The sequence below is a fragment of the Amblyraja radiata genome, chromosome 10 (genome assembly GCF_010909765.2).
Source record: "Amblyraja radiata isolate CabotCenter1 chromosome 10, sAmbRad1.1.pri, whole genome shotgun sequence".
Taxonomy (NCBI): Eukaryota; Metazoa; Chordata; class Chondrichthyes; order Rajiformes; family Rajidae; genus Amblyraja; species Amblyraja radiata.
This window is the reverse complement of record NC_045965.1, coordinates 52579561-52607468: the sequence shown is the minus strand read 5'-3', so window position 1 is coordinate 52607468 and position 27908 is coordinate 52579561. Positions and strand designations below refer to the sequence as shown.

The 27908-nt window shown below is 45.5% G+C and overlaps 2 protein-coding genes across 10 annotated transcripts in view; one reads left to right on the top strand and one right to left on the bottom strand.

Moving 5' to 3' along the window:
* Positions 1 to 539: 539 nt before the first annotated feature.
* On the bottom strand, positions 540 to 16135 carry med8 (mediator complex subunit 8). Of its 5 annotated transcripts, XR_004413335.1 has the most exons (8): positions 16062 to 16134; positions 11699 to 11820; positions 10836 to 10980; positions 5580 to 5720; positions 4018 to 4105; positions 2506 to 2748; positions 1526 to 1665; positions 540 to 564 (listed from the first exon to the last, which is right to left on the bottom strand). XR_004413335.1 is itself a non-coding variant. In XM_033028846.1 (7 exons), the coding sequence occupies exons 1-7, from the start codon at positions 16065 to 16067 to the stop codon at positions 1601 to 1603; spliced, it is 810 nt and encodes a 269-aa protein (XP_032884737.1). In that variant the 5' UTR covers positions 16068 to 16134; the 3' UTR covers positions 677 to 1600. The 5 variants fall into 5 exon arrangements, 4 of the variants coding, with proteins under 4 accessions (XP_032884737.1, XP_032884739.1, XP_032884738.1 ...); XM_033028846.1 differs by lacking the exon at positions 540 to 564 and having other exon boundaries at positions 677 to 1665; XM_033028848.1 differs by lacking the exon at positions 540 to 564 and having other exon boundaries at positions 1303 to 1665; positions 2515 to 2748; positions 16062 to 16135.
* Positions 16136 to 16141: 6 nt separating this feature from the next.
* The window catches only part of szt2 (SZT2 subunit of KICSTOR complex), a 198604-nt gene continuing 186837 nt past the window's right edge, over positions 16142 to 27908 (top strand). For all 5 annotated transcript variants that reach the window (XM_033028842.1, XM_033028843.1, XM_033028844.1 and 2 more), the window contains exons 1-2: positions 16142 to 16289; positions 18922 to 19047. In XM_033028842.1, the coding sequence (XP_032884733.1) occupies positions 16263 to 16289; positions 18922 to 19047 (153 nt within the window). In that variant the 5' untranslated portion in view covers positions 16142 to 16262. The remainder of the gene's footprint in view (positions 16290 to 18921; positions 19048 to 27908) is intronic.

The window sequence follows — 27908 nt, the reverse complement described above, 5'->3', positions numbered from 1 at the left end:
CCTCTCCTTTTCTCACAACCTTTTGTCTTTTCTTCTCTGACCTTTGTCCAACCATTTGCCAATCATCCCCCACCTCACCAATCAGTTGTCCTGGCTCCACCTCTCTTCCAGCTTTCCCCACCCTAGTACAGTCAGTCTGAATAAGGATCCCAACCCAAAATGTCGCCTATCCATGTTCTCCAGAGATGCTGCCGTACCCGCTGACTTACTCCAGCACTTTGAGTCTTTATTTGTCTGCTGTTCCTTGTATATCCCTGTGGAAGTCCTGAAATCTGAAATAACAAATAAGGCAGCATCGGTGGAATGAGAAACTTAACTTTTTCTCACTAAGTTTCTTTGTCAGAACTGAGAGAGGAACAAGGTAAACACAACAAGATGGAGTAACTCAGCAGTACAGGCAGCATTCCTGGAGAGAAGGAATGGGTGATGTTTCGGGTCGAGACCCTTCTTCGGACTGAGAGCCTGAGAGAGGAACAAATTGATCTGGACAGCAGAGAAGGAGGGGAAGAGTAATCAATTATCTACAATACTGATGCTTATTGGGATAGGGATGGTTTACTCTATTTGGCTTTGTGTGAATACACACCAACACACACACAGAAACCGGGAAGAGAGGTAGGGTCAGGACAAGCGATTGGTGGATACAGGTGAGGTGAGGGAAGTGTAAAAATAAAAGTTTTTTATTAAGCCAATGATTACATACTTTATACAAATGTATCCAACATCAGTGGATGGTAGTTTAAAAAAAGACAAATATAAATAAGAATCAATTTTAAATGCTGGAGGAAACATTAGCTTAATATGTATTAAATGATAATTAGTGGATTATACCTTTAAGATAGCATTAAAATGAAAACAATGTTTTAAATGATGCAAAACAGCAAACATATTTAAGTAAATGTTTGGACACAAATATGTACTATCTAACCATTCCAAACTGCTGCAATGACAGTAAAGATAATTAATTACCATCAATCTATCTCTAGAACAGAGATCTGCGGCACGGTGGCGCAGCGGTAGAGTCGCTGCATTAGCGCTTGCAGCGCCAAAGACACTGGTTCGATCCCGAATATGGGTGCTGTCTGTACGGAGTTTGTACGTTCTCCCCGTGGGTTATTCTCAGAGAACTTCGATTTCCTCCCACACTCCAAAGACATACAGGTTTGTAGGTCAATTGGCTTGGGTTTGTATACATGGTATAAGTGTAAAATGTCCCTGGTGTGTGTTGGCTTGTGTTAACGTGCGGGGATCACCGAAGGGCTTGTGCCTGTTTCCGTGCTATATCTTTAAACTAAACTAATATCACTTGGAACCCAGAGACTTATTGAGCATTGGGGATGTGATGAACAAAAAGGAAAGCTATTCACTGAATGTTTCTTGTAAGAATCTTTTCAAAGTTCAGCAGTGCCTTACATGTGCGTTGCATTTAATATCAATATACCACTTCGGGTGTTGTGTACTACAATGAATGAATCAAGTTTCATGAATATACAATTGCCCAACTTTTAAAGGGCCGTCAAACTATCAACAACGTTAACATTCATCTCAGTTTGCTCCTTGCACTACATGCATCGTTATGACAATGTCCATGGCTCAGGGCTCATCGCTGATATGGATGCATTGACGCAGACTTGATGTTAGTTTTTATGGTGCTTGGCATTTTACCTGGAAAAAAAAGAAGATATAAAACTGAAGGTAATCACTTTTATACTTCTAATCGAGCTCGCAGAAAGTACCGAATGTGACACCTGTGATAATTATACAGCATCCTTCATAATCAATAAATATTTGATTATTTTGTGACTTTGATAAAACATATATTATAATCGCTATCAACGACAAATGCAAGAACTGAACTTAATTCTGCAAAGTAATTCAGTTCCAGATTGAATTCCTAAAATAAGGGGAATAGAACATTTGAATGATAATAGAGCATTTGAACTGATAAATATATATTTTTTAAATGCCCACTTCCTCTATGCCATATACCGTAATTTTTTTGCCCTTTTAAGAACACATGTGGCACATTTTGACAGGCTTACTCTATATATTCCACAATTTTCCTTGAAATCTTAAGTGTATTCCCATTTGTAAAAGAATGTTCCAACCAACTTCCATTTTTACCCCTCTTAGTCTTCATATTTAAATCTTTAACTTGTATTGGAACTGCGTAACGAAGAACAATTCGCCTGTATTAAGCCAACTTCACTTAAATAGTTATTATTCAATGTTGCTAAAGCCTACTGGGTTATGTATTACATTATCAAAGCAGAATTAAAGATGCTTATATTTAAAGTGAGAATTCCTTTTGGATAATTAGAGATTCTCAAAATGAGAGGATGGCAATTTTGAGATGATGCAACTGAAGTTTTGATGATGATGAGTAACATTTTTGAGTTACATTATAAAGCTTAACAAATACACAAATAACCATGTTTTGGCAACAATACAACTTTCTACCAACACAATAGAAGGGAATACTGATACTGTACATGTACTGCTTACCTGGCTGACCTTGCTGTGATGGAACTTGGCCAGGCAATCCCTGTTGGCTAGGGCCACCTTGAACTGTCACCTGGGATAGGCTTGGACCTCCCTGCAGGCCACCTCCTGGAACAGATTGACCCGCAGGTACTGGGCCACCTTGGGGCTGTCTAATTAGTTTCGATAATCCTTTTCCAAATCCAATTGCTGCCACGAGAGCATTGGTATCAGCTGGGTTGAAGGTCTGCTTGCTCTGTCGTAAGGCTAAAAGAAACATTGCAAGTTCAAATGCTGCAAATTCTCACCAATATTAAATGTCTCTACAAAGTTAAAATTGGCCAGATCTTACTGGCCGGGACCTCATCTTCCTGGAATCCCTTCCCAGGTCTGCTGGGTAACAGAGCCTCTGGTGATGCAGTGAGGAGGCTCCATACATCATATAAAAAGTCACTTAAAAAACAGAATCAGTCTTTCAAATCTATCAATGAATCCCAGGCTTCAGCAATTTACTGTGTATGTTTTAAAAGCTGGATACTGCAGTCAGTCAGTTGTATCCAGCCAGTTTCTTTAGCATATCTATAAATCTTTAGTTTGCAGAAAAAAAGTATTGCGTTTATATAAAAAAAACGAACTGCACTTTTTAGTAATTAGAAAATAGATTACATGTTCTGCCTCCTTTCCTCGCCCAGGATGCATTGAAGGCAGAGCTTGAATGGAGAAAGACAAGAATTAATTGCCAATATTTAGCCCAAGTACTGAGGGTCTGAATTTACTAAATTATCATCCATGACACCGTACAGAAACTTTTTCTCAGTAACTAACTGAGATGCTCAGAGATGCAACAGATAACCATGTGGATGGATGACATAAAATATTAAAATATAGGCATCAGGTTTGAATTTAGGATCAACATGACTAACGGAATTATCTGATTCTTCTGCTTGTAGTGGCACAGTGGCGTAGCGATAGAATTGCTGCCTCAAAGCACCACAGACCCGGGTCCAATCCTGATCACAGGTGCTGTCTGTATGGAGTTTGCATGTTCTCCCTGTGACCACGTGGGCTTTCTCCGGGTACTCCGGTTTCCTCCCATATCCCAAAGAATCGCAGCTTTGTAGGTTAATTGGCTTCTGTAAATTGTCCCTTGTGTGAAACAAAGAGGAAGATGGCTGAACTTTATTGCCTTCCCTCACAGTGGGAAATGTTGATTTTGCTGTGTGGGGATGTTCATGTTAAATTCTATTGTGTATTGTGTTCTTTTTATTTGTATGGTAACTCAAATCTCACTGCACCAATTGGTGCACGTGACAATAAATGTAACTTGAACTTGGATGTGAAACTGGGATAATATAGAAATCGTGTACAGATGATCGTTGGTCGGCGCAGACTCAGTGGGCCAATGGTCTGTTCCCATGCTGTTATCTCTAAACTATGCTGTTAACGATGTGGCGATTAGATTTCAGAGCGCTTTTAACATTTTATTAGAAAATTGCACTTTAACAATTATGAAGTATTCTTTTGTTTGTCGCATACCTCCACTCTCAGACTCACGCTCTTCCCGGGTGTTGTTGAGTTTGTCAAGTAGGTTGCTGCACATTTTGTTCATAGACTGGACATATTTCTGCAATGGCAGTAAAACAATGTTGAAACATTACATGTTCACCAAATCAATTAATTAGCCTTAAAATTGAAACATGTCTAGAGCGAATGAGGGACTAAAAGAAATGAACTTAAGTTACGTAAGAAGTAGTACTGAAGAAATTTATGGGACCAAAACTCAACAAATCCCAGTATTGAAAATGGTGTTCTCTACCAACATTACATATATTCTTATTAAGATTAGTTTAAAAACTAGTGTGTAATGAAGCACATGAAGCTCGGAGTAAATGGTAATTATGCAGTAATGATAATTGCAACAATAAATACAATGGTCAATACAATACAGTAGAATGGTGCAAAGTTTGTAGTGCAATCTGAAGTGGGGCAAATAAAAATACTAAAGCATAATAATCGAATTAGGTGAACTTAAGAGTAACTCAATAAAACTCTAATGATTTGTTAAACATGATTTCTCCTTCATAAACCCATGTTGACTGACCAGTCTCATTATTGTTTCCAAGTATCCTTCTTTGATTCTAGTCTATCCCTGAGAATTGATATTGCAGTTTTAAATTTTCTCTTCCTGCATTCCTGAAGGTGAGGGTTACAGTTGCTACCTCTCAATTTGCAGGGACAGGACTGGGATATATGGTTTAAAAGATCATATCCAGTGAACTTGTTATCTATTTAGTGATCACTTTCAAAACTTTGGGATGTAGGTCCTGGGATTTTGAGCAAAACACAAAGTGCTGGAGTAACTCAGTGGGTCAGGCAGCAAATGTGGAGGGAATGGATAGGCGATATTTCAGATCAGGACCCGTCTTCAAACTGCTAGCAGTAGGGTAGGAGAAAACTGTAAAAGAAAGGTAGTGGCGGAAGTTTGTTTTGCTTAAGATTCCAACATCTGCAATTCGGTGCGTTTCCAGATTCTGGGATTTATTGGTTTTCAATTCAAATAATTTCTCCATTACTATTTTCCATTTAACTAACGGTAATTTCAGCCCCTCACTTACTCTTGACATGTTGTTCCCCATTATTTCCAGAAATTGCATTTCTTCTTCCTTGAAGATGGACATAGAATGTATATAGGACAGGGATACTTAGTAGAAGATTATAAAACGCCGAGAGGCACAGGTAGGGTAGCAGTTTGAATCTTCTTCGTAGGGTAGAAATGTACAATGCAAGAGATTTATGGTGAGAGGATGGGAGAGGGGGGGGGGGAGGAAGTTTAAGGGAGATATGCAGGGCATGTCTTTTTTTACTCAGGGACTGGTAGGCGTCTGGAACACACTGCCATGGGTGGTGGTAGAAGCAGATGCGATAGTGGTGTTTAAGACACTTTTAGAAAGGTAAATGAACATGCAGGACATGGAGGGATTTGAATCAAGTACAGACAGGAGTTGGTTTAATACGGCATCATGTTTGACACAGACATCGTGCGCTGAAGTGCTGTACTAATGTATGTTAAACATTTCCAAATGAAAATTATGCTGTACCTGGGCCACGTCAGGTGCCAGACGTGCTGCCTCTGCACTCAGTTGCTTTTCCTGTTCTTCAACTTCTGGATCTGGTTTAGTTCGGAGATGATCTGGAACCACCTCGTGACTGAAAACGGGAACTCGACCCTCTGTTAGTTTCTATGAAAGAAAGGCATGAATCGGCAGACAAGATTATAATCACCGAAACATTTCTAAACCTTGTAATTCCATAAGAATAAAAGGTGCAGTTTAAGTTTTGAAAGAAAATCAATACTTCTCTCAAAAGTATAGAAAGTTATATAATCAGAACAAAATTCTTCATAGGTTGCTGAGAGAAGCAATGGTAGAAGTTGCAGAGTTACTGGTCATATGCCTTTAAGCCTCCAAAGAATTACAAGTGATGTGCCCTTTTCTGGAGAATTACAAGTGACGTCCCCTTGTTCAAGAAAGATTACAAACATAAACACAAGAAGCATAGTTCAGTCTGTCTAGCTTCAGGGACAGGAAAGCTGTTGAAGATAATAATCTGAGAAAACATGAGCAGATACCCAGAAAATAAATAAATATCAACAAAGATTTATTAAAGAAAAATGACGTAGCACAATTAAAATAGTTTCACTATTACTCAGGCTTCCTTCCTTAAGCTGTTTTCTAGTACATTGATTTCTGTACTGGTTCTTACTCTTGATGAACTCAAAATGTCATACCTTTTTACAGCCTTGTTGACGTCTTAATATGGTTCCTTTCTTCTGCTTCCTTTCTGGATGTCTCTATCTCTAAGTCCCCTACAGCCTGTCTGTCTTTTTTTATTTTTTGTCTAGTTAAATGTAGTGTTGGTGTTTTTTAATACTGGTTTTAAATGTGTATATGTGGGGGGCGGGGGGGGGAAACTGTTTAAAATCTCTTCCCTGTCCGGGAGACCCGACCTTTTCCCTGTCGGGTCTCCGTTGTCGTTGGGGCCTAGCACCGTGGAGCGGCCTCCAACCTGAACGACCCGGGGGCTCGAGAGACTGCGGAGCTGCGGACTACTCACCATTGTGGGGCTGGCCGGCCTCGGAGCGTGGGGAGCGGTGGTGACTCGCTGCTGCGACTCGACTCCTGGGACTCGGAGGCTCCAGCAACGCAGCCGCAGGTCCGGTGGACTGGGACATCAGGAGCTCACGGGTCCGGGGGGAGAGAGAGACCGCTTCCCGGAGCTCCCGCAACGTGACTTCTCCAGTCGCGGGGTTTGAACGACCCGGCGCGGCTTCATGGCCGGGGGACATTACAGCGCCCGCCGGGGGCTCCAACATTGTGACTTTTAGACCGGGAGCGGGGCCGTAAATCGCCCGGCACGGCCTAAAATGGCTGTGGGACTTAGCATCGCCCGCCTGGGGCTTGGACATCGGGAGAGAAATGGAGAACAGGGGAGAGAAAAGACTTTGCCTTCCATCACAGTGGGTTCACTGTGATGGATGTTTGTGTGAATTAAATTGTGTGTATGTCTGTAGGAAATTGTCTTTGTATGTATGGCTGTGGAAACAGAATTTCGTTTGAGCCCCACTGAGGTTCAAATGACAATAAATGGTATTGTATTGTATTGTATTGTCAGGGAATTGCTGGCTGACTTAAAACCCATAAACACTCGCTACTATTTTGGTTACACTTTGTGACTTCCACTGCTCACTAGGAGGCAGAGCCTTTGAGGAGTCTCATATATTTCTCGCATCGTTGCTTATATCCCCTTTCCTCCAGAACATGACAATAGACAATAGGTGCAGGAGTAGGCCATTCGGCCCTTCGAGCCAGCACCGCCATTCAATGTGATCATGGCTGATCATCCACAATCAGTACCCCGTTCCTGCCTTCTCCCCATCCTTAACTCTGCTATCCTTAAGAGCTCTATCTAACTCTCTCTTGTGGGGCTGGCCGGCCTCGGAGCGTGGGGAGCATCCAGAGAACCAGCCTCCACCGCTCTCTGAGGCAGAGAATTCCACACACTCACACTCTGTGTGAAAAAGTTTTTCCTCATCTCCGTTCTAAATGGCTTACCACTTATTCTTAAACTATGGCCCCTGGTTCTGGACTCCCCCAACATTGGGAATATGTTTCCTGCCTCTAGCGTGTCCAAACCCTTAATAATCTTATATGTTTTAATAAGATCTCCTCTCATCCTAAATTCCAGAGTATACAAGCCCAGCTGCTCCAATCTATCAACATATGGCAGTCCCGCCATCCCGGGAATTAACCTCATGAACCTACACTGCATTCACTCAATAGCAAGAATGTCCTTCTTCAAGTTTGGAGACCAAAACTGCACACAATACTCTAGGTGCGGTTTCACTAGGTCCCTGTACAACTGCAGGACCTCTTTGTTCCTATACTCAACTCCTCGTGTTATGAAGGCCAACATGCCATTCGCTTTCTTCACTGCTTGCTGTACTGCATGCTTACTTTCAGTGACTGATGAACAAGGACCCCCAGGTCCCGTTGTACTTCCCCTTTTCCCAACTTGACACCATTTAGATAATAATCTGCCTTCCTTTTTTGCCACCAAAGTGGATAACCTCACATTTATCCACATTAAACTGCATCTGCCCACTCACCCAACCTGTCCAAGTCACCGTGCATCCTCATAGCATCCTCCTCACAGTTCACACTGTCACCCAGCTTTGTGTCATCTGCAAATTTGCTAATGTTACTTTTAATCCCTTCATCCAAATCATTAATATATATTGTAAATAGCTGCGGTCCCAGCACCGAGCCTTGCGGTACCCCAGTAGTCACTGCCTGCCATTCTGAAAGGGACCCGTTAATCCCTACTCTTTGTTTCCTGTCTGCCAACCAATTTTATATCCATGTCAGCACCCTACCCCCAATACCATGTGCTCTAATTTTGCCCACTAATCTCCTATGTGGGCAAGGATAGAGCAATTCAGCGCAGGAACAGGCCTTTCTGCCCACACTGTGCCAAACATGATGCCAAGACCAACCTTTATCTGCCTGCACATAATGCATATCCCTCTATTCCCTGCATATCCAAGTGTTTATCCAAAAGTCCTTTAAATGCCACTATCGTATCTGCCTCCACCACCACTCCTTGCAGCGGGTTCTTGGGACTCACCACCTTCTATGTTACAAAACCTGCTCACATATATCCGCTAAACTTTGCCTCTCCCACCTTAAAGCTATGCCCTCTAGAATTTAATATTTCCATCTTGGGATCTAGGTTCTGGCTGCCTACTCGACCTATGGGTCTCTTAATTATATATATTTCTATCAGGTATCCCCACAACAGAGAAAATATAATGGCTGCTCACATTTCTAGGGTGCTACTCGAGTACTGAATATGTTCCAAAATACTTTGCATTGGGAGCAATAAAGGTGAATTCTAAATAGCTACTCTAGATACAATCTCTTTCCTAAAATATTTGTTTAGATTAATAAATCACTTAATTGTAACTAAATAATTAATTTAGCTATATGGAGTTGGCTCAGCACTTGATATTTTTCACCTTTCAAGACTGAAAATATAATGAGAACCTTTTGATAATTTATAGAAAGTGCTTCACTGTGAACAGAATTAATTCATAGCTGGGCTGTATGAATTTGTAAGATTAAAAGGTAAAGTCATAAATTTCAATGCAGCCATTTGTGGAAGATATCATTAGGTAAAATATTATTACCCAAAATAATTTTACACAGCCTGCATACAGAGTGAACAACAAAATCAGTCTCAATTTCCTTGTGTTGGACTGCTACCAACCAGCATCCCCCCCCCATCCCACAGAACTCAAAGGTTTTTATTATGTGCAGGAAGAAACTGCAGATGCGGGTTTAAACCGAAGATAGGCGTAAAATAATGATTTCTCCAACTTCAAGTAATCCCTCTCTCTCCATCCTTCCCCCACCCAAGTCACGGCAACTTTTCATTCTCACCTCGCAAACAGCTAACAATGGCCTGTGTCCTTTATCTGTTACTTTTTTGCATATCTTTCATTCAAATATCAAGCAGGACACATCCCACCCTGCCAACCACCTTTGTACTCTGCTACCCTCGGGGAGGCGATTCAGGTCACCGGTAGACTTAAAAATAGTTTCTACCCATGTGCGATAAAAGAGCTAAATTCCAACAGAGAACACTGGGGAAGCAAAATATAATTCCAAGAAATGCCGCCAAATTCTTTTAAACTCTTTTAAAATACTTATTTATTATTTTACTAATAAGTGTACATATGTGTTAATGGTTGTCGTGTTTGTATTTTTTTTAACCGGAGGAGATGAAATGGAATTTCGTTGCACAGTTTGTGCAATGACAATAAACGTATTCATTCATTCATTCATTCATTTGTCTATATCTGTCTACAGAGAAATAGAGAAAAATAGATGCAGGAGTAGGCCATTCGAGCCAGCACCGCCATTCAATATGAACACGACTGATCATCTAAAATCAGTACCCCGTTCCTGTTTTTTCCTCATATCCCTTGATTCTTTTAGCTCTAAGAGCCAAATCTAACTTAATCACCATCATCAATCTTTAGTTTCCCTTTCCCGTGACTTTCAGTCTGAAGAAGGGTCTCGACCCAAAACATCATCTATTCCTTCTCTCGAGATACTGCGTGTCCCACAGTGTTACTACGGCATTTTGTGTCTATCTAAGGTTTTAAAAAAGCATTTTGTAACATCATGCCTTACTGAGATACTTATCAGGATTAAAATTGCTCCCGAAATACTCAGCAGGTTAAGCAGTACTTGTGAAGCGAGACAGTTACATTTTCAGCTCAGTGTTTGACGAAAGTTCATTGAGTTGAAAGATTAATTGTCTTTTTTGCATAAATCTTGCATGACATGCTGTGTTTATTTCTTCAATTATCTGTTTTTATATGCAAGACTCAGTATGTTGCTTTGTGTCACGTCTTTCCTTTCCTGCTTGAACTGGATGAATGTCAAAGTTATGAAGACAAATAACTTTTTTTTAAACTCTTGTCATTAAGGCATCATCAACCCATCCTATTTCCTTGGTCATTTTCTTGCTTTCACTGTCATATCGTTTTCCACGATACTCCTTTTTTGAAACATAATATAACTCCCCCTGTAAATTAATTGTTAAGTATTGAAGAATTCTGCTAGTAAACGTAGAATACAGAGGGAATTCAACTGGCTCTGCAATGCTCACCTCATTGCAAATAGTCACCATTCTTACTCTTTCTAAAGATATCTTATTGCACAAGGAGACCTGGGTTTGAGAAATCCAAGCATTACTGAAATAATGTGATAGTTGGATTCACGACATACCATTAATTCATCATCACGGTCAGGAGAGAGCAGCAATGGGATGATGACCTGATTTCTTAGAATCGGTGTTTTATCATTCCGTAGGAGCTTGTTCAAGGTGTTCAGCTGCCCAGATACCAGGGCAAAGTTGTCCAAGACTGAGGGCCTGTAGAACAGTTGCAATATGGGTAAGGCTCAGGCAGCTGCAGGAAACTTTACAGCTGATAAGATGTACGTACATCACAATTTGTAAAGAACATGGCAAGGCCTTTTTTTTTTTAGTATAGTCTTAATCGGAGTGAGAGAAAGGATCGAAATAAGCATATTTTGGACTTGAGCTTGTCAGGAAGCAGTGTGCCATAGACAGAGGACACATAGTAAGAAAAGGAACAACTGATATAAGCAAGTAGCAGATATTCAAACATATTAATGCTTACAAGTAGTAATCAATGTTAAGTTGAAAACTAATCGCTGTACATTTATGTTTCATTTTGCAACTTGGCTCTTGCTTACATCAATGGCTCCAATATAAATTATATACCTACTGACTATCACTTGTTACTCCTAACAGAATTCAGGCAAGGAACCCTTCCCTTCTCAATATTCAATGACAAAAAATAAGGTTTTGTGACCCCCCTTGCAAAAAATGAAGAGAAGTAAGGACAACCATTAAAGCCACATCCATGATATGCTGACTCCTGCTTGGGTGATCAATAATAAATATGCCAATATGCGGTTTTGCATATTTAAACCCACTCTGTTCAAGCTGGTTTGCAGATTTCTGGATTTTAAGGTGATATTTTCAAACATACATTGATGGAATTTGTATGTCAAAAAATATTTGCAATTGAGAGAAGGGAGCATGCTTTCAATGGGCATCATACCAGTTCATTCGGTCAAATTCATTCTCTAATTTCAGGATGAAAGCTGCCAAAGAGTTCTTCAGATCAGCCACACGACTGATAATTGCGTCCACTGATGACTCCAACTGCTTTTCTTCTTGTGGCTGTGAAAAGTGAACATTACATTTTCAATTGCATATTGCATTTTGACTGAAGTTTAATTTCAGAGGTGAAACAAGAATAACTTTGTTTGGTAATTTGGCTGCATTTTAAAAATAATGAAATCCAGGAGTCCTGGTAATTCAAGCTGTATCTAAACTTTGAATTCAGAATCCAATCGTGGGGCTGTACAGCATGGAGACAGGCCCTGCTGCCCATGACGACCAAGTTGCCTAACTGATCGAGTCCCACTTCCCTGCGTCTGGCCCACTTCCCTATCCTTGTTATTTTCCAAGTGTATTTAAATGTCACAATTGTAGCCGCCTCTACAACTCTTCCCCCCCCCCACCAAAGTTTATAAAACATCGAGGGGCATAGATAAGATGAAATAGTTAGTCTTTTCCCCACATGGTAGGAGTGTCTGAAACAAGAGGATGTTGGTTTAAGGTAAAAGGGAAAATATTCAAAATGAGCTGTGTACCACTATACTCATTAGTGCCAAATGCTTCTAGATGTAGCAACATAACAATGGTATCAAATAGTTTTCCATGTTGGTCAAAGATTTTGTAAGGATGCTCATTTTTCATTCTCACTTCCATTAATAGCTCCAATCATGTCTAATACAACCTGCGATACTGTTATCCCTCTGTAGCATTCATTGATGCCAAACAAATGTAACTTCTGCAATACTTCTGATATTGCAATTTAAGAGATTACCATGTCATTTGTCTCATTTTGTTGCCGCCCTTGTACTAAGACAGTTGCGTGTAATGTTACATTCTGATGCTACTACCGATGAAGATGACAGTTTCAATCCACTGGTCATAGCCCTACAATCAAAAAACAACCCTCCACCTTCTAACTCCTGCCACTAAACCTATTTGGAAGCCAGTGGCTAGCTTACACTAGGTACCATGTACTCAACTTTCTGGACTAGCTGACAATACAGGACTTTGTCAAAGGCCATACTAAGGTCTATATAGGCAACATCCAGTGCCCTGCCCTCAACAATCCCCTTGGCGATCTCTTTAAAAAATCCCAAATACATTTGTGGGGCATGATTTCCTATGTGTATCCTTAATCAATATTGGCTATCCAAATGCTGGTGCATAGTGCCTCTCGGAACCCCCTCCATTTTCTTACACACCATTGACGTCAGGCTCACCGGCCTGTAGTTCTCTGTAGGTAGTGGGAGCCTGCTCCCATTAATGAAAGGTTAAAGATTAATTGCTTTGGATGATGTGTCTGCTCGGAACTGGGGAAAGGGACATTTGGTGAGTCCATGTCTCTTCAATATAGCGTGCAGCCGGAACATCAAAGACAGGAGTAGGAATAGCCATCTGGCCGCTTCAAATCTACTGTGCCACTCTTCGCAATCACAACTGGTCTTCTATCTCAAACACCATTTTCTTCCACCATCTTCTTCTCATGACTCCCTCAATATTCAGAAATCTACTGATTTTGGTATTGAATGAACTCAGTGACTGAGTCTACCTAGCCTTCTTGGTGGAAAATGGCAAACGTTTATCACCCACCGACCTAAGAAATTCCTCCTCATCTCAATCCAATAGTCACCGCTTGATCTGAAATTCCAGACCCTGGTTTTAGACCTCAGTCGGGTTCCAGCCAGCCAAACCCTATAAAAATGTTCCAATTTTCAATTAAATCTCCTTGGAGTCTTTTGAACTCTCCTCACATGGCAGATTCACCTCCTTAGCGTTGCAAATTTTTGCTGCACTCCATCATCAACAATGATGATGGGGTGCAGCAGGTCTCCCTTGCAGATTGAATTTAATGAATTCTACCTGCTGTTTGGGCATCTCCGATCTCCAGCAAAACATATTATGAGCAAACAAAAATGTACATCTCTGGAAGAGCAGATTTTCTTTACTCTTCTCCTCAAATTCCTCTCCTTCATCTGTTTGTTAAAATCAATAGCTGTATAATCTCCTCCTCCCCCCCCCCCAAGATGTCAATGCTCTTCCAGTCCTGGCCTTTCCCCATCAGTGACGACATCATCCTGTGCTCCAGGTCATAGTGATACAGTGTGTAAACAGGTTCTTCGACCCAACTTTCCCACACCAGCCAACATGTCCCAGTTACACTAGTGCCACCTGTCTGTACTTGGTCCATATTCCTCCAGACCCGTCCTATCCATGTACCTGTCTGTTTCCTAAATGTTGAGATAGTCCCAGCCTCAACTACCTCCTCTGGCAGCTTGTGTCATATACCCACCATCCTTTGTGTGAAAAAGTTACCCCTCAGATTCCTATTAAATCTTTTCCCCTTCAGCTTAAACCTATGTCCTTTGGTCCTTGATTTCCCTACTCTGGGCAAGAGACTATGTGCATCTACCCGATCTATTCCTCTCATGATTTTGTGTACCTCTATAAGATCACCCCTCATCCTCCCACCCAGCAAGGAATAGAGGCCCAGCCTACTCAACCTCTCCCTATAGCTCACACCTCCTAGTCCTGGCAACATCCTCATAAATCTTTTCTGAAGCCTTTCAAGCTTGACAATATCATTCCTATAACATGGTGGCCAGAACTGAACACAATATTCTAAATGCGGTCTCACCAACTTCTTATACAACTGCAACATGACCTCACAACTTCTATACTCTGACAGATGAAGGCCAATGTACCAAAAGCCTTTTTGACCACCTTATCTACCTACGACTCGAACTGCAAGGAACCATGCACCTGTACTCCTAGATCCCTCTGCTTTACAACAATCCCCAGAGGCCTACCATTTACTGTGTAGGTCCTGCCCATGTTGGACATCCCAAAATTCAACACCTCACACTTCTCTGTATTCTCAGCCCAACTGGCCAATCGATCCAGATCCTGCTGCAACCTTTCACAACCATCTCCACTATCTACAAAACCACTCACGTTTGTAACATTAGCAAACTTGCTAATCTTACCCTGTATGTTCTCATCCAAATCATTGATGTAGATGACAAACAGTAACAGGCCCAGCACCGAACCTTGAGGCACACCACTAGTCACAGGACTCCAGTCTGAGAAGCAACCTTCCACCATCACCCTCTGCTTCCTTCCATGGAGCCAATTTGCTATCCATTCAGCTATCTATCCTTGGATCCCATGTGATCTAACCATCCAGAGCAGCCTACCATGCGGAACCTTGTTGAGCGCATTACTGAAGTCCATGTACACAACATCTACAGCTCTGCCCTCATCAACCCTTTTGGTCACGTCTTCAAAAAAAATCAATCAGATGTGTGAGACACGACCTCCCACGTAAAAATCCATGCTGACGATCCCTAATCAGCCCTTGCCCATCCAAACGCCTGTATATCCTATTCCTCAGAATATTCTCCAGTAACTTTCCAACTACAGATGTTAAGCTCATCGGCCTATAGTTCCCAACATTTTCCCTGCAGTCCTTCTTGAAAAGAGGCACAACATTTGCCACCCTCCAGTCTTCCGGCACCTCTCCTGTATTTAAGAACGACTTGTAAATTTCAACCAGGGCTCCAGCAATTTCCTCGCTAGTTTCCCGCAATGTCCTCGGATATATCTGATCAGGCCCTGGAGATTTGTCTACCTTCAAACGACAGTACCTTCAGTACTTCTTCGACGGTCAAACTCTGCTGCTCTCAAGACAGGGTTGGGATTTCGTTTCCTGAACCTCTAATGCTCTCCTACATAGATGCAGGAGTAGGCCATTCGGCCCTTCGAGCCTGCACCGCCATTCAATATGATCATGGCTGATCATCCAACTCAGTATCCCGTACCTGCTTTCTCTCCATACCCCCTGATCCCTTTAGCCACAAGGGCCACATCTAACTCCCTCTTAAATATAGCCAACGAACTGGCCTCAACTACCTTCTGTGGCAGAGAGTTCCAGAGATTCACTCTCCTGCCTCTCGTTGGGCGCTCACTCGGGGACAACGTCCGAGCCGAGCCGAGCTCTCACCCACATGTGCTGGCACCGTGAGTTATTGGCCTGAGTTACTGTGGTGATTGATGTTGGCGCTGCAATGAATGAAGGAATGGTGTTGATGTTGTTGCTGCCGCCGCCGCCGCCAGACTTCCTTCAGCTCATCAAAAGGACAGAATGCAACGTCCTCGACCGCCGCAGACGGGTGATTTCCCCCCCCACCCCCACAAAATGTCCACTGTTCCGCACCAGCCGAGGGAGGGAGGGGACAGGGGGAGTTTCCACGACCGCCGCCATCTCTCCCAAAGACCATATAGCGGAGCATCTTTCACCTCACCTGCATCGCCGCCGCTCCGCACAGCCGGAAGACAGCGCCGCTTCCGCTTCCGCCTCCGCCTCCAGAGCCAGGGGGTGAGAGGTCAGGCGGCTCGGGGCCGTGAGGAGGCGACAGCGGCAGCAGCAGCAGCAGCAGCGGCAGCAGCAACACCGGGAGCGGGGAAAGCGGGCGGAGGTCCCGGCATGAGATCGGGCACCGAGCATGTCCGGCGGCGAGAGAGACTCGGAGGTACAGTAAGCCCGAGCCTGGGGCACCGGCGCTGCAATGGGAGGGAGGGAGGGAGCTGTCAGCGGTGTGTAAACATTGGCTTACGCTGTGTGTGTGTGTGTGAGGGCGCGGATGGCAGCTGCACTGGGCGGGGGCCGGCCGGGAGTGCGCAGGGTGGAGGTGGCACAGGGTGTACACATGGTGTGTGTATAGGTTGGACGAGGTGCAGGGTAACACATGGTGTGTGCACACAGGGTGGGGTGGACCACTGCACACATGGTGGGCACAAGGTGGGAGACGCACAGGGTGTGTACATGGTATACTCAGGGTGGAGAGGGCAGTGTGTGTGCACAGGGTTTAGGGGGCACGGTATACACATGGGTGGCACAGGGAGGTGGGGCACAACGCATATACAGGGTGTGCACGGGGTGGATGGGGAATGGATGTGCACAGGGTGGAGTGGGTACAGTGTGTTCACATGGTAAGCAAAGGATGGAGGGGCCATAGGGTGTACACATGATATGCACAGGATGGAGGAGCCAGAGGGTGTACACATGATACGCACAGGGTGGGTGGGGGAGACACAGGGTATTCACAGGGGGTGCACAGGGTGGAGGGACAATGTATATGGGGTGGAAGGGCCAGGGTAAACTCCGGGTGGAGGGACAGGAAACACGGAGTAGGGTGCGGTGGTGGTCATGATGTGCACTGAGTGGGGTGGGGAAGCTGTGCATTGGTTTGGTGGGCATGGTGCATACAGGATAGCGAGGCACAGTCTACTGAGGGCTGGAACTGTCATGTGCAAGGATGAAGAGGCAGTGAATGGAGTGGGTGTGTGGAGGAGGTAGCATCCAGGGTAAGGGTGCAGAGGCAGTACACAGATGGCAAGGTGAGAGGCATGGTCCAAGTGTGCTCATTGTGGGGGCGATGTTGACTGTGTGCTCGGTACAGTGTGGGTAAGGTGTCCTGTGGTCCTGTGTACATAAGATGGAAGTGACATCATGGTGTGCAGAGTTTGTATTTCCTGGATGTGGAAGGGGGGCATTTTCTCTGGTGGGGAGCAGATGAGTTACAGTTCCTCTGTTCCCTGGGCATTAGGGGTGGCATGATTCCTGGATTCCTTTAGCATATGGGGCATGATGGCTGTGTACCCCTATATTGTGGGTGGGGTTGAATGATTCCTATGTTCTTTACATTCTGAGTTTATTCAATACCATATTTTTGGCTGCCTAATTGAAGTTCTCTTGGAAATCGAGATCAATAATATCTTTTGCATTACCCCTATTTACTTTTACAAAATTCATTATTGGAGATGTAAAATTTTCCCTTTAAAGTCCTCTGCTGACTACTAATTGTTATATATTTTTCTAGATCTTCATCTATTCTCTTTTGTGGGGATTTCATTATATTCTTTACACATGTAATTCACTGATTTCCTCTAATATTGGTTAATTGACTTTCACATTTAGAAGTAAACAATAATGATGTCTAGCATGTAGGTATTAAGAAGGCTACATTCTGCTAACACAAAATATAGGTCAGTTTAGAGATACAGCTCGGAAACAGACCTTCGGCCCACCGAGTCTGTGCCAACCAGCGATCCGTGCACACTAACACTGCACACATTAGGGACAATTTACAATTATACCAAGCCAATTAGCCTGCAAAACTGTATGTCTTTGGAGTCTGGGAGGAAACCGGAATAAAACCCACGCAGGTCACAGGGAAAACGTACAAACTTCGTACAGACAGTACCCGTAGTCAGTATCAAACCCGGGTCTCTGGTGCTGTAAGGCAGCAACTCTACTGCTGCACCACCATGCTGCCCATTTTGAAGTAAAAATCTGCTGCGAGGTTGGCACAGTGATGCAGCTAGAAGAATGCTGCCTCTCACGTTAACTTTTTGTGATCACGATTTATGGTGCTGTCACCGGAGTTTGCATGTTCTGCCGGTCAGCATGTATGGTGGTGGGTGCATAGAGCAAGCTGCTGGAGGAGGTAGTTTGGGCAGGTACTATCGCAAAGTTTAAGAAACATTTAAACAGGTGCATGAAGAGGACAGGTTTTGAGGGATATGGGCCAAATGCAGGCAGGTGGGACTAATGTCGATGGGACATGTTGGCTGATAGGCCTGTTTCTCCACTGTATAGCTGTCTTACAGTGCCAGAGACCTGGGTTCAATCCTGACTACGGGTGCTGTCTGTGTGAGTTTGTCCATTCTCCCTGTGTGTGGGTGTCACAGAGTGTGTGGGTTTTCTCTGGGTACTCCGGTGTCCTCCCACACCCCAAAGACGTACAGGTTAGTTAGTTTCGGTAAAAATTGTATATTGTAAACTGGTGTGCTAGGGTACGAGGTGCTAGTGCTAGTGTATGGGGTGATTACTAGTCGGTGCAGAGTGGACCTCTAAAAAAGGTCTGTGGGTAATGGGATAGTTGAAAATCAGAATGATCTGCTGCAAGTATCACTTGATTCTAGATCGATTGTTAATTGACAATTCCTTTTATATGCAAGAATATTGAGTGAAGCTGGATAACAAATAAACAATGAATGATGGCAAAAGTGGGATTTAATGGCCCTTTCTGGTCCAATGTTTTAGTGGGACAATGATTTTCTTGTGTTGTCGGATATTTATGTGTATTATATTTTTCCTAGGTGGAAGAAGCAGGACAGGTTTTCCTGCTTATGAAGAAGGAATATCGGATATCCCGCAACGTGAGATTAGCTTGGTTTCTCAGCAAGCTCAATCAAAACATTCGCCCAATGTCGCAGTCAGAGCTCGTGAGTGAAAGGACTGGGCCTGCATGTGGGGGGAAGCTGGGATTTGTTAAAAAAACCCATGAAACCAGACATTATTCTTGCCTGCCTCTAGCAATCTGGGCATGCACCCTGAAGATCAGCTGTATGAGGAACTGAAATGAGCTCGATATGCATGCTCAGTATCACATACTCACTAAACCTAAAAGTAGAATCAGTGGAAACCAGTGCTATTTTTGTACTCAAAAAGATGCTGATACGCATGTTAATTAAAAAATCAACAATTCTTGTCCATCAATATAACCCCCTCTTCTGATTTAATTTCATGATCAGTCAACTTCTAATGTTATGAGTTTAGTTTATTGTCACGTGTACCGAAGTACATTGAAAAGCTTTTGTTGCCTGCTAACCAGTCAGCGAAAAGACAACACATGATTACAATCTAGTCTTCCACAGTGTACAGATACAAAGGGGATAACGCGACTCGCGCTTAGTACAAGATAAAGTCCAGTAAAGTAATGTAATAAACAATTAACTAAACCATATAAAACAACACGTTAAATCTGAAACATTATTAAAATACTATATTCTAAAATAATTTACCAAACCAAATTTTTGAACAGATTTAACTTTTTGGAAATGTCTTACTGGTGCATACCGACTCAACAAAAAAAAGATAGTCCGAAAAAGGGTCTCAACCAGAAACATCACCCATTCCTTCTCTCCGGCGATGCTGCCTGTCCCGCTGAGTTACTCCAGCTTTTTGTGTCTACGGTTTAAACCAGCATCTGCAGTTCATTCTTACATTTTTTCTGCTTCAACAAAAAAAAACACTTGTTGAAACTAAATTTATAATGATCCAAATTTCAAATTAGCTACTTGACTAGAAAAATTGTAATTTCTATAGTAAATCCATTTCTCATTGTGTGATATGCAAAACTTTGTTAATCTCTTCACTTAGAATTCCAAGAGGGGTCTCCATTAGTGAGAAATATAATTGGTGTCACAGCGGAACATATGTAGTGAAAAATGGATATACCAGGAACTTCTGGAATCTTGAACAAACAAAAAGTGTTGTAATAACTCAGTGGGTCAGGCAGCATTTCGGGTCTGGACCTTTCTCCAGAATGATTATATTATAAAAATCCAATTGATCGAAAATCCAGATGATCCAATATGTGATTCGCTTGCTTCTGTATCCCATGATCTCTGCAAGCTTGTTGGGGCGCTGTTTCAAATCAAATCAAATCAAATCAAATCAACCTTTATTGTCATCTTGCAAAGCAACAATTGTACAGTGCAAAATGAGAAGACGTTTCCCAGGGAATACCGGTGTGCCAGGGCATTGCACATAAAACTTAAACATTTCAAACATAATAACAGTAAAATCAATCCAGTCCCATATGAAACAGTATAAATGGTTAAAAGCAGGTAAAACAGCAACATGAAAATACAGTAAAAACAGTCATTAAAATGTCCAGGGCAGCTGATTTGAGTGGCCAGTGCCAGAGTTATTAAAATGTCAGTGCAAAGCCGCAGAATCGGGTGGAGTGACTGCTTAGCAGCCTCACAGCCTGTGGCAGGAAGCTGTTTAGCAGTCTGGTAGTCCGGGCTTTGATGCTACGGTATCTCTTGCCTGATAGCAGGAGATCCAGATGTGTGTGGAAGGGGTGCAGTTTGTCCTTAGCTATTCTCAGAGCTTTTTTCAGGCAGCGGCTCTGGAACAGTTCTTGTACCGAGGGTAGGGAGATGCCAATGATCCTCTCTGCTCCCCTCACTACCCTCTGCAGAGCCTTCCTGTCTGAGCAATTACAGTTGGAGTACCACGTGGTCATGCAGTACGTGAGTACAAACTCCACCATGCCCCTGTAAAAAGTCCTGAGGATGTTGGTGGGGAGTGAGGCCTGTTTGAGTTTCCTTAGGAAGTGCAGTCGCTGATGGGCCCATTTGACAATCCCAGTGTTGTTCCTGGACCAGGTGAGACTGTCTGTAATTTGCACTCCGAGGAACTTTATGCTCTCCACTCTCTCCATCGTGGTGCCACTGATGTTGAGGGGTGTGTGTTTTGGCTGCGACCTCCTGAAGTCGACAATCATCTCCTTTGTTTTGTCATTTAATGCTAATTTGGTGTTACCGCACCAGTCCACTAGTTGTTTCACTTCCTCCATGTACATCGATTCATCATCTCCGCTGATGAGTCCCACCACTGTTGTGTCATCTGCAAATTTTATGATCTTATTGTCCCTGAATCTGGCAGCACAGTCATGTGTGAGCAGTGTGAACAACAGCGGGCTGAGCACACAGCCTTGAGGGGAGCCGGTGCTCAACGTGATCGAGCCCGAGGTGTTCTTGCCAACACGGACTGACTGCGTGTAAAGAAGTGTCATCAACACACTGTAACTTTACTTAGTTTATTCATACTGTAACATACTGTAACATTACAATGAGCACTAGCTGTACGTGGTCTGTCACGGGAACTAGAGAGAGAACAGTGGGTGGGGAGGTTGTAATTATACTTGTGATATGGGGAGTGGTTAGTAGTGGTGAGGTAACTATATTAAAGGTACATGCACATATCATCTACATCCTTCCCCTTAGAAACAAAAGCAACAAGGTAGTGACAGGGCGACCACGTCTCATTCGCTATACACGGTTACGCGAAGTCGCCATGACGGACAGGCGGCTTGACAACACGTCCTGACCGGGTTCGCATCTCGCCATCCTCCCTCCCTGCAGGAAAAAGTGGAGCAGGTGCAGGTGCAGGTGCAGGTGGCCGAACTGGAACAGGGGAGCTGGGAGGAGACGGAGAAGAAGGAGGGGACGCGGGCGCAGCGGCGGGCAGCGCGCGGGCAGGCGAGGGGGGCTGAGCCGGAGGAGGAGAGGACTGATAGAGCTGAGAAGGCAGCGACCGAGGCATGCGAGGAGCGGCGGGTGGAGCAGGAGACTGCAGCGGAGGAGCAAAGGGGTCCGTGGGCGGTGGTGGAGGCTCGTTGACGAGCCGCAGGTGTTGGCGGGACCGGCGGTAGACTGTACCCACATGGTCAACCAGATAGGACCTAGGCGAGCCCGCGGAGCCAACGACGGTGGCGAGCCTGGAGTGACCGGAGGGGGACTGCATGCGGACGACTTGACCGGGGAAGAGGCGCGGAAGGGGGCGGCAGGACTTATCATGGGAGCGCTTCTGGACCTCGTGCTTAAGGGCAATGCGTTCCTGGACAACAGCGGGTTTGAGGACGGAGGGCATGAGGGAGCGCTGGGCCATCGGGATCGGGGGCCTGGTGGTGCGTGACATGAGCCGCTGAGCAGGGGAGCACATGGCAGGGTCGCGGGAGATGTTGCGAAGGTTAAGGAGGGCAAGGTAAAAATCGGAACGAGACAAGCGACTATGTTCCAGCAAGTCCTTTGCACTGCGGACGGCGCGCTCGGCAAGACCGTTGCTCTGCGGGTACTCAGGGCTGCTGGTGTAGTGGTGGAAGTTCCAGCTGGACGCGAAAGCTCGGAACTCGGCGCTCGTGAACTGGCTGCCGTTGTCCGACTGCAGGCTGGCCGGGGAGCCGAAGGTAGCGAAGTGGCAGCGCAGCTTATCGATAACGGCCGAAGAGATGAGGGAGCGCAGCTGGTCAACCTCGAACCAGTTGGAGTAAGAGTCGACGAGGACCAGGAAGTGTTTGCCTCACCATTCGAAAATGTCAGTGGCAACCGCCATCCAGGGTAGTTCGGGTGCAGGCTGCTGTAGAAGCAGCTGTCGTTGCTGGTGGGGGGCGAGACTGTTGCAGGTGGAACACGAAGAGACCCTCTCCCGGATGTATTGAGCCATACCAGGCCAGTAGAACTGGCTCTGGGCGTGAGACAAAGTGGCCTCGGCCCCAGGATGACCGCGGTGGGCGGCCTGAAAATAGTGGTCGTGCAGTGCAGCAGGCACAACAACCTTGTGTCCCTTCACAATCACGCCGTCGTGCAGTACGAGCTCATCACGGACCAGGAAGTAGGGCACGGCACCAGCCGGCAAAGCGGAACGACGGTCGGGCCAGCCCTGCTGGATGACGGCAGCAAGCTGTTGCAGGGCAGGATCACTGGCAGTGTGCTGGACCAGGGACTGCATCTGCTGTGAAGGGACAATATTCACATTGAGCACCATCAGGTCAGACATCTCATAGGGGTGGCGATCGGTGGACGTCAGCGGTGCGCGGGATAGCTTGTTGGCCACGAACACGTCTTTGCCCTTACGATAGACAATCTCAAAAGTAAAACGCTGGAGCTGCAGCATCATGCGCTGCAGTCGGGACGAGGCAACATGGATCGGCTTGTTGAGGATGGTGACAAGCGGCTGGTGGTCGGTTTCGATGGTGAAAGTGTTGCCCAGAATGTAGTCCTTGAACTTCGAGCAGGCAAACACCACAGCCAGCAACTCCTTCTCTATCTGAGCATAGCGTTGCTCGGCCTGGGTCATGGTGCGGGACGCGTAGGAAACAGGCAGCTGCAGGCCGTCGTGGAGCTGCAGACAAGTTGCACCGAGCCCGAACTGAGAGGCGTCGCAGGTGATGACAATGGGATGCTTCAGGTCAAAAATTTTGAGTGTGGGGGTACTGATCAGTCTGGATTTCAGGACGTCGAAAGCTTTCTGGTGTTGAGGGAACCAAGCCCAGGCAGTGTCCTTCTTAGTCAAGTCCCTCAGGGGCGCGCTCAGCTCGCTGAGGTCGGGGATGAACTTCCCCAGGTAGTTGACCATGCCCAGGAAACGTTGCAGGCTGGGCACGTCAGTGGGTGAAGACATCCCGGAGATGGCAGTCGTCTTCTGCGGGTCGGGTTTCAGCCCCGAGGCTGTGAATACATGTCCAACATATGTGACCTCTGGGACGCGGAATCGGCATTTCTTGGGGTTCAATTTCAAGTTGATCTTCCGGGCCCGGTCCAGGACTTGGCGGAGGTTGAAGTCGTGCTCAGCGACGTCCTTACCATAGACCAGGATATCGTCAACGATGATGGCACACGGTAGACCGGCGAACAGTTGTTCCATTGTCCGTTGGAACACTTCGTTAGCAGAGTTGATCCCGAATGGCATTCGGAGGAACCGGAACCTGCCGAAGGGGGTGCTGAAAGTTGTCAGGTGGGAGGACTGCTCATCGAGCGGTATCTGCCAGAAGGAGCTCTTGGCATCGAGAACAGAAAAGACTGTGGCCGGGCCAACCTGTGCAGCGACGTCCTCTACTGTTCGCATGGGGTAATGCGGGCGTTTGATGGCAAGGTTTAGGTCTTTGGGGTTGATGCAAATGCGTATCTCGCTTTTGTCCTTTTTCGCGGCAACAACCATGGTGGAGACCCACCGGGTGGGTTCGCTCACCGCCTTCAGGATGTCCATTGTTACCATGCCATGCAGCGTCGATTCAACTTTATCCTTCATGGCGAAGGAGACACAGTGTGGTGGACGGATCACTGGATCGACCTTGCGGTCGACAACAATCTTGTAGTTGCAGGGCAGCTCGCCCAGCTCGTCATCAAAACGGTCAGGATATTCGATCAACGGGTTCATAAGGGCCTGCACCTTGTGGATGTCACGGTGGAAGGAGACTAGGCCCAAGTCCTGGCATGCTTGGATGCCCAACAGGGTGATGCAGTTGGAATCGAGAAGATAGAAAGTGAGGGGGCGAGAGGTTTCCAGTATCTTGCAGCGCAGAGTTGCCTTTCCCACAGGAACGAGCACTCCTCCCCCGTAAGCATGCAAAGTGGAGCGATCAGAAGTAACTTGCTCATTAGCCCTTATCTTCCTGAAGAGGCTTGTTGACATTACATTTGCGACCGCCCCAGTATCAATCTTCGCGGTGAAGGTCGAGTTGTTCCCAGTTACACGAACTGAAGGGTCCGTTATCAGAGCAGGTGCATCCAACAGTGAAAATATGCTGGTCTCCCCCTGGGAGGAATCCGAGTCAGACATAGGGAGTTCGTCAGGCTGGTTCTGGGAACCGAGCGCGCTATCAGCTTGCACCAAGTTGTTTAACATACGCCGTGGAGCAGCAACAGGCTTCCCACGGGAACGGCAGGCAGCAGAGAAATGGTTCAGTTTCCTGCAGTAGTTGCATGTTTTACCCAAGGCAGGGCACACATTGAATTGATGAGTGGCAAAGTTGCAATTGGGGCACCGCTGTGGGGTGCCTACCCTTGGAGCAGTGCCGGACCCCCGTGGTCGTGGCGGGGCCGTGTACCGCCGACGGCTAGCAACGCTGGCAAAGTTAATATCGTGATCAGCCGGTGACACCGCCGAGGTGACAGCTTCGGCCAGACGGCAGGCGTGCATAGCCTCGTCAAAAGACAGGCCGGGCTTCCGCAAAAGTTCAGCCCTCAGCTTTTTATCGCGTAGACTATAAACCATAATGTCCCTGGTCAGTTCATCGGGGGTCAGCGTGCCAAGGCGGCACCGCCTGGCCAGGTGTCGCAGCGCAGCGACGTAATTCTCAATAGATTCACCCGAGTTCTGACGCCGCCCGAACAGTTTAAAACGCTCTAAGATGCAGTTAGAGGGGATGTCGCACATCGCGGTAAACTTAGCCAATAAACATACCGGGTCCTGAGCAGTGTCACCCGCAGCGTAGACGAATGATTCAGACCGTTCCAGGGCATCGGGACCAGCCAGGTTGAGAAGCAGAGAAGCTTTGACTTCAGGGGTGGCGGCAGGATGGGCGATTGTGACATAGTGGTCGAAGTCACGTCTAAAGACATCCCAACGATGGGCAATGTCTGAATCGAAAACAAGCACATCGGGCTTGCGGCAAGAAGTGGCTATAACGAGGAAATAGAGAAAGGGAACGGGAAACTGGGGCAAAAGTAAAGAAACAACCGATAAATAGGAGGCGCAAGGGTAGGAGATATGACACCATGTAAGGAAGTGTCATCAACACACTGTAACTTTACTTCGTTTATTCATACTGTTACATACTGTAACATTACAATGAGCACTAGCTGTACGTGGTCTGTCACGGGAACTAGAGAGAGAACAGTGGGTGGGGAGGTTGTAATTATACTTGTGATATGGGGAGTGGTTAGTAGTGGTGAGGTAACTATATTAAAGGTACATGCACATATCATCTACACTGCGGTCTCTCTGTCAGAAAGTCCAAGATCCAGTGACACAGGGTGGTGTTGAGGCCCAGCAGGGTTAGTTTCTCCACAAGTCTCTGTGGGATGATGGTGTTAAAGGCTGAGCTGAAGTCAATGTACAGGATTCTGGCGTAGGTGTTTTTGTTTTCCAGATGAGTGAGTACTGTGTGCAGCGTGGTAGAGATGGCATCTTCTGTGGAACGGTTGGGCCGATAGGCAAACTGGAGGGGGCCTAACCACGGGTTGACCTTAGACAGGGTTCTCCGTGTGTCCATTGAGTTTATGATCAGGACTGGCTGGTCGGTTTGTAAGCAGGGGCTGGCTCTCCCCTTGGGTGTGGTGTTTGCTGCATCAAAACGTGCAAAGAAATTGTTCAGTTTATCTGGAAAAGAAGTGTCGGTGTCAGTTTCCTGCTGCCTTGCCTTGTACCCCGTCAGTGTTTGGATTCCCTTCCACATCCTCCTGGTGTCTCCTGTGTCCCTGGATTTTCTTTGCATAGGCACGTTTCGCTGCCTTGATTCCTTCTTCCAGTGCAGTCCTGGTAGATCGAAGAGCGGCTGTGTTACCGGCTCTGTAGGCTGCATCAATGGCCCTCAGCAGCGAGCGCACCTCTGCTGTCATCCATGGCTTTTCATTTCCACGTGCAGTGAAGGTTTTAATGACAGTGACATCCTCGGTGCACTTAGCAATGTAGCTGGTTACAGTTTCTGCGTACTCCTCGATGTTGATGAGGTCATCATAGGATGCTGCTGTCCTGAACACATCCCAGTCAGTGTGCAGGAAGCAATCCTGCAGTGCTGAGTCTGCTCCCTCTGGCCAGACCCTGGTGTGTTTTCTCTCCGCTCTGACTTGTTTTTGCAGTGATCTGTAGGCTGGTGTTAAAAACACTGAAATGTGGTCAGAGTGGCCCAGGTGAGGGCGTGGGTCTGCCTTGTAAGCCTCTGGGGTGTTGGTGTAAACCAAGTCCAAGATGTTCTCTCCCCTGGTCTCAAAATCCCCATATTGCTTGAATTTTGGGAGCACAGTCTTAAGGCTGGTGTGATTAAAATCCCCGGCCACCACAATAAAGCTGTCAGGAGATTTGGTCTGGAACTCACTGACGGCGTCATGCAGGGCTCCCAGTGCTTCGTTGGCCTTAGAATTTGCGTTAGCATTTAAATGTATGTTGGGGTATTTGCTGGAAGTATAATAGCTTGGAAAATCTGCCAGTCAGAGACTGCCAAAGTCCTGTGGATGCCAGAGTTTAACTATATATTGTAAACTTTTGCATTAAACAATCATAAGACATAGGAGCAGAATTAAACTATTCGGCCCATTATGTCATTAAAAAAACCCATTCGATCGTGGCTGATCTATTTCACCCATTGTAGATTGGCTATTTCATACTAGCCAATTATAGTGTTTGTTAGTAGTAACTCCGCCTCCTATGTTCTTCATATTATCAAGAGCTTGCTTACGCTAGTTAGAATGAATAGCAGCTCGGAGATGTGATGACTACAGATCCTTGCTGTATGTAGATTGCTGTATGTCAGAGAGCGAATCTTGCCCATTCCGCTCATGTTTATCGGGTTTTATTTTCTTCTGTTTATTTTGTGTGTTTTTTAATCTTAATCATGGCAAACTCGTGTCGCCGTCCAAGTCCTCTGATCTTTGATTCTGACATTGCTGAATGCTGGCGTCTTTTTGAGCGTGACTACACTAATTTGGCTCGCATCATTCATCAAAATTACCCCCCCCCCTGTTTAATTTGGTGGGATGAATGAATCGTGCTGACAACTTCACTTTTGCTCCTG

Coding starts and splice junctions, on each gene's coding strand:
- med8 (XM_033028846.1), bottom strand. Junction 5,721..10,835: donor ACCGTGATGATGAATTAATG/GTATGTCGTGAA, acceptor TTTCTTTCATAG/AAACTAACAGAGGGTCGAGT. Junction 4,106..5,579: donor TGGCACCTGACGTGGCCCAG/GTACAGCATAAT, acceptor CTGCCATTGCAG/AAATATGTCCAGTCTATGAA.